This window comes from Cryptomeria japonica, chromosome 10 (genome assembly GCF_030272615.1).
Source record: "Cryptomeria japonica chromosome 10, Sugi_1.0, whole genome shotgun sequence".
NCBI lineage: Eukaryota > Viridiplantae > Streptophyta > Pinopsida > Cupressales > Cupressaceae > Cryptomeria > Cryptomeria japonica.
In genome coordinates, this window is record NC_081414.1 from 487,123,547 (window position 1) to 487,130,606 (window position 7,060).

General features: G+C 35.9%; 1 protein-coding gene across 1 annotated transcript; it reads left to right on the top strand.

Moving 5' to 3' along the window:
- Window positions 1–294: 294 nt before the first annotated feature.
- LOC131039441 (protein WHAT'S THIS FACTOR 1, chloroplastic) lies at window positions 295–3,372 on the top strand. Its single transcript, XM_057972219.2, has one exon. The coding sequence runs from the start codon at window positions 1,052–1,054 to the stop codon at window positions 2,372–2,374; it is 1,323 nt and encodes a 440-aa protein (XP_057828202.2). The 5' UTR covers window positions 295–1,051; the 3' UTR covers window positions 2,375–3,372.
- The last annotated feature ends 3,688 nt before the right edge of the window (window positions 3,373–7,060 follow it).

A 7,060-nucleotide genomic window follows, 5' to 3' on the forward strand; every position in this document is an offset into this window, starting at 1 on the left:
CTTCAATTGTATTTCAATCCCTGCAAGAAGATGCATAATCGATTTGAAGCTATCACTTCTCCATTGATACCTTGTTAAAAAAAACATTATTTGCTAGATGACCTATCAATCGATATCATGTATTGCATAAATGTATGAAAGAAATAGACCCTTGACCCTCCACACTTGTTCGGCGTACCCACTCCACACTAGTTATTATGTTATTTGCGGGCATCGCACTTCTGAAATCTGATTACAAATATTTCTGAACATTAATTTAAAATATAATTGTTTTTCTTCACCCATACGCAAGCCTCTTAAATCCACTGAAAAATATATTTATCGCTGTAATGAGTAAAACAAGTCGATCTACGTATTCTGTTTCTCTGAAATTCTGGATTAGGTTGTAAAGTTCAGGTCACCAACATTTATACCTTCGGTCGAGTATAATAGGAGTTCAATATGGTAAGTAGGTTTTGGAGAAGTGTTTTACATTTAATTTTCAATCTACCTTCTAATTCAACCCCGCTTTCCCAGATTCCGTTGATGATAAGTTTGTTCACAAAAGTTATAATGGGGTTGTTAACAATAAATAGCATGCTAAACATGGTTTTAAGTTGAAGTTTATGGGGTTGTTAGCGACATACAGCATGTTAAACATTTTAAGTTGAAGTTAATGCAAGCGAAATTGCTTGCAAAGCGGGTTAAGTAAAATAAAGATGGCTTTCCGTCAATCCAGAAGCTTCAATCAATCTCTCTTCTGATTCTTATTCGAGGTATGGTAAATCTTACTCTCAATTTCGTGGAGCCTTGAGTTATTGAAGTCTCTGTTTCTAGTGATTGGCATGGAAAGTTCTGCATGATTCATAATGGCCTTTAGCAATTATGTGCTGCGAGACAGATTGGGATGTAGTGATAGAGTATCAAAGGTTCTGAAAAAGCTGTACATTTAATTTTCATTAACATCGGGATCACACTCTGTCATCTATCATTGAATAGTGAGGTAAAATGATATAGTTAGATTGGGGTGTCTAGACTACAATCAAGCATGACTAATTTTTAGCCAGTGATAATGATCTCAACAATGGGTGCCTTTAAAATCAACAAAACTTTTTTGTTTATGCAGTGCCCAAACGCCTGCAGTTTCGTTCATACATTACGCATCTCATCCCTCAAAGTAAAGTGGAGGAGGGATTATGGAATGGACGAGGCTATAAAGAATGATAAAAGATGGAGGCTTTGTGATAAAATAGTGAGAGAAGTGCTTAAAGAGCCTGGACACGTAATTCCCCTCAGATACCTGGAGAAAAGGAGGGAGAGGTTACATTTGCCTTATAAAGTGCAAACCTTTTTAAAGCAGTATCCTGGTCTATTTGAAATGTACATGGATAGAATCAAACCCAAAACTCAGCCTGTTCCATTTCTGCGCATCAGCGATCGACTGGCTCAATTTTTGGAGGAAGAAAAGAGGATTAAGAATGACAATGAATTACTTCTGATCGATCGGTTGAAAAGGATACTTATGCTCACTCAACACAAATGCCTTAGTGTTCAAAAGCTTGCTGATGTGAAAAGAGACTTTGGTTTTCCGGAAGACCTTATATCCACTTTATCTTCCAAATACCCTAATCTGTTTAGAGTTGTTCATGATGATGACAACGGTCTTACTCCTCCCTATGTGCAACTTGTGTCATCAGACCTTTCCAATGCCAATAACACTCCTCTCTCTGCAGTAGAAATGATGGCACAAGAAGAATCCCATAACACTCCTCTCTCTGCAGTAGAAATGAGGGCACAAGAAGAATCCCTTAAGACTGGGAGACCTTACACTCCTGCTTTTAGTGTCCGCCTCCCACCTGGGATGGTGTTGAAGAAAGGAATGATGGAGTGGACAAGAAACTGGATGGAATGTCCTTATATATCACCTTATGTAGATTCAACACATTTAGATCCGGCTTTACCTGAAATGGAAAAACGAACGGTGGGTGTTTTACATGAAGTACTTTCGCTTACTGTGCTTCGAAGGATGGCAGTTCCAACATTGGGAAAATTCTGTAATGACTTCAGATTGCCAAATGCATATACAAAGATTTTCACAAGACATCCGGGGATCTTTTATTTGTGCCATAAGGGTGGTATCGAAACAATAATGTTGCGAGAGGCATATGACAGGGCAGATTTGATTGATAAAGATCCCTTGCTCCTCATAAAAGAGAAGTTCTGTGAGCTTCTAAAAGAAGGCCGTGAGAAGCAGGCTAAAGAAAAAGGAACTGAAATGGACAGTGATTCTTCAGAAGAAGGAAGCAGTGTACAGAATGGACATGGGATTGAAGATATGATAAAAGATGATACCAAGATCGGTGATGAAGCAAATACTGGTCAGAAAGAAAAGTAAGATAACGACAATACAGGCAAACGACTCTCTCCCTGATGGAATAGGTTGCAGTTTCAAGTGATAATCGTGGCAGCACATTTAAGGTCAGAGTTACAATACAGTGTGCCTGAGAAATATTATGATGACGGGTAAAAACAGCTGCAGTCCCTCCATGCTTTCTATACGCGAACTAAATTGAAGGCCTTCAGATGATTCTGAATGCTGTTATAGCAATATTGCTACAAAACATTGCTAAAACAAGATAGGTATGTGTTTGGCAGAATTGAAGATTGAGAGAATGTTCCTTTAGTACCCTTTCTTCATAACCTTGTGAGTATATCATAGAAAATAAAATGTCATACTTAGCAACTGAGGTAATTTCATCAAATTGCACAGAGGCTCACTGAGGGGACATTTGTGTTGTCCCCCTTTTGGTAGGATACGATTGCATATCCAATTCTCCTGCAAAATGCAAATTACAATGGATTGGTTCACATGATGAGGAGCTCCAAGAATTGTTCCATTTGTTCCAAGGTTGCCTTCTTCATCCCTTAAAGTTTTTAAGTGCCTACAAAATAGAAATATCATGAAGATGAAAGTAGAATCAAACAATGAAACTAAGAACACTATTTGTTGGGCATGCATGACCTTCACTGAGAAGGGCTTTTCTCCAAACATTTTGCATTTGAAACTTGTTCAAATACATTAATGTCGATGGTTGGTTCACATTCCTATTTTATCATGCATTTAGCTTGTTTATTAATGTATGTCCTCTCAACGTTTGAATCCTCTTCCAACCTGGTGGAAACTCCTAGTTTTCAGTATTTATGTTAGACATTACTATTTGATACTTTAAACTTCAATTCATCCTGGGATTTTAATGACAAAAGTAAAGTTTCTGTCAACAACTCCTGCATTATATTGCGAGTTTGCATAGCAGTTGATGAGAATAAATAGACGTGTTCTGTTGACTCAGACAATTAATACTAGAATGTCTTCATATTTATCAGTGCTTAATTTCGGTTTAGGTGGAGCACTTACATTTGAGATGGCTTAACCTATATGTTGGCATTCTATGAACGAAGATATAGTTTCTAGCCTTGTACAGTTTATGGCAATAGTAGGGTATTCACTGGAACCTGCTGTTTAGTCGGAAAAACTTTAACTAAATTCTGAAATTTCTAAGAGTGGATCTCTGATATCTATGAACATATTTTTTAGCTGATAAGACTGCTGAAAGGCTTATCATAGGAACCTTAGGTTTGGAGGAGGAAAAGATTCAATCTGAACAATAGAAAAAACAAACTTGTAAAAATTAACATGATACAGAAATAATTGCAGGAAAGTCTCAATGCGGATTTCTCAAATAGTTGTAGTAAATTGAAGCACAATTGATCAAGTTACATTGTATGATGCTGCAATTTGTATCTTGACAGCCTTTGTAATGTCCCCACTTTGAAATAGAATTTAATAATAAATAGTAATAATAAAATTAAAATTTTAAAAATGAAATTAAAATATAAAAGAATATAATTAAAATTTAATTAAGTCAATGAATGGTCAAATGACATAAAATGAAAAGTTGTGACTCCCTCAAACATGAGATATACAAGGGAGAAAAGAACCTCATTTGAGGGGGGATAATTTGGAAATCAAGAGAGCAGTTCTAATTTAAATAGGTTGTGTCCCTTTCAAAGGGCAGAAATAATGAAGAGTTGCACTCTTTCAAAGGGTGCTAATGGTGAAAGGGTGCGTCTCTTGCCAAAGGACATGCATGATGAAGGGGTGTGACCTCTCCTTCACATGGAGAGATATAAAGGGAAGGAATCAAAAGCATCCAATATCATCACCATCAGTAAGATCAGATCAGAACTGTTATTAGGTTACAGGCAGCAACATCCTTGTTCTTGGTGGTATGCATGGGGATGTGCTTAATGTATGAAGTCTGATAATATTCTTATGCAGAATTTAGTAGTAATATTAATATAGATTGCAATGTGTATGACAGTCATACCTAATTTTATATACATTTATAATAATTGAAAGGCAATTATATTTACAGTCTAAGTACTCAATCAATTCTAATTCTATTCCCCAAGGGAAATGGGTTCTGTTAGGGAGAGGCAGAGTAACTCCATTCCAAGATAAAAGGGCCCCAAGGATTAAAGGACTAATGTTCCTGACGTCTGGGCTGAATTAGGGAGGTGGTGTCATAGCGCCCTAGACAAGCCAATGCCCTCTTCTGGGATTAAGAATGAGAAGGCATTAGGAATTAGGAGTGGAGTAATGACAATATTAATTTGAATTATGGACAACTTTAATTATCTACTCCAAATTAATGTAATATACTAGGTAGTAATGTATGTTTCCCTTTGGGAATTGACTGTCTATAAAAAGGGGACATTACAGCCTTCTGATCGAAACAATATTTGTGTATCGAGATTGTAACAAGCTTCTAGTAGGTATAACAATCTGCCCATTATTTAGAAAAATCTTTAAACAACTATTCTAACAAGAGACACATTATGTTCAGTTCCTGCCAATGCTTTGATCATATAGTTTGTGTTTGGAGTCCCATTATGAAATTAGAATTGGAAGAAGATTAAAATAATAGGACAAGGGAGTAAGATGAAAGATCAAAGTAGTGAGAATTTAAGTAAAGGTAAAGTAAATTTTTAAGACCGGATATATGAATCAAGAATAGAAATTGGATGCACCATTTCAAAGCATGGGTCACTTTTTTTTTTAACTTAGTTTTTAGAGTAGAAGATTTTTTTTTACTTAGTTTTTAGAGTAGAAGATTTTTTTTTTCATGCATCAAAATTATCTTAGGAAATGCAATGCAACAAATGTTGTTGTGCTGAGGCCCATAATTGAATTTGATTTTGCAAGTTTGAGGGTCAAAACAATGATTGTGGATCTGAACCTGGTGCAAATTTGTATCCGCAGAAATAATTCTTGAGAAGAAAAGGTGAAAAGTATAGTATCAATTTAATATTTTATTATTAATAATTCGATATTATATCATAGATATTATAACACTATTACATTACTATAATTATCTATGTATTTTGGGGATGTGTCCCCTACATTTTCAGATCCCATCCCCTACCAGAAATGTTTTGAGGACAAATTTATGCATTTGAAATGTCCCCTAGTTGTCCCTGATTTGTTGAAAAAACTAGAAACATCATTGGGACATGAAATGTTTTTACGAAATGTTTAGAAATGTCAGAGGGGACAGCCGGGGATGCCTAGACATCCCTCAACTCTGCCGGGGATGGCTTGCCTAATTACCCCCTACAGCCTAGTACAAAAAATTTAAAATTCCAAACTTAAAAGAAAAGGGGGGCAGTTGGGGACGCACAAGGATAGCCCCACCCCTCCATAACCACCCTAAACTTTAAATAATTACACAAACAACTAAAAACAAAAAAGCTCTCAATATTTGCCACTTAATATTTTGTGAAGAAAAAGACAAAGAAAGAGAAAATCTGTGAGAAGTGAAGAGAATGGCTGTGAGGAAAAGGTAAGAGAGCATCAAAACTACATCATTTGAGGTATAAGTTTACTATCTGTTGTTCGTTTGCACAAATCTCTTGCATTTTTTTTTTTGAAGTTTCAAACAATTATCGATTTTTTTTCTTTTTATTTTGTGTTTGCACCTGTAACTGTGTTTTGAGTTCTTAAGAAAACAGACAAACCAATTAGTAGTGAGGGTGAAAAGGTTTAGATTCTATAAAGAGGCCATAGAGGTTCTATTGAGGATGTTTTGGGAGTGGGAGTGTTGTAGGGAATGTGGGTTCATATAATCCACTTATATACCTTTCCTTTTTGTTTTTAAAAGTTTATTCAAAGGATCCATTCAATCTAAAAAACCCTTTTTATAATTTGCAATGGTCATAGACAAAGACAAGAAAAAGAATTTAGGAGCGAGTATAGCTCATATTTTGTGCAAAAGTGACCAAAGGGCAAAAGTCTGTGAAATATAACGTTAGTTGAAAAGGCAAAGGTGACTAGGTTACATGGAGGGCGAGGAAAGAAATAAGAGAACGAGTAGAGAATGTTGGGACTCAAATTTGTAGTGGCATTTTTGCTCGAGTCCCTACCATTTTGTGTCTTAGTCATATTTGACCCATTGTTTATAACTGATACAAGAGACCTTAAAAAGGCTCCTATGTACAATAGATGTCTCTTTTTTTGTGTTTTTTTCCCTTTATACTTCAGTAAATCATCTATGTTGTCACGATCAAAATTAGGTAAGTGTTAGCTAAGTGTAAGTGTTTACTCCTAGGTTTTTAGTGCAAAAGTCAAGTTCGCGAGTTCATGAACCTCTCAAAGCCCTGGCAAAAGAAAGAGTGAAGGTCACCAAGTTCGCAAATTAGTGAACTTGGCGAAATGCTGACAAGGTTTTAAACATTGCCAAGTTCACTAGGTCACAAACTTGCTGAAAGTGCGACAAGGTAAAGGAATGAGTTCAAGTCTTGACAAGTTTTTGAGTTCAGGAATTTGCCAAAAGATTGACATGGTTTTTAAGTTTGTAAAAAGTGTGAAAGTTTGATATTGTTCGTCATGATAGCAACAAGTGCACATGATTGAAGAAGGAAACAAAGAAATTTGCGAGGTTCTTGATGTCGGTAAGTTCACCAGTTTGCAAACTTACCAAAAGTGTGACACATCAAAGAGAAGGGGAAGAAGAGAGAGAGA

Bases quoted from the DNA above. Each gene is read 5' to 3' on its own strand.
- LOC131039441 (XM_057972219.2), top strand. From the start codon at position 1,052: ATGATCTCAACAATGGGTGCCTTTAAAATCAACAAAACTTTTTTGTTT.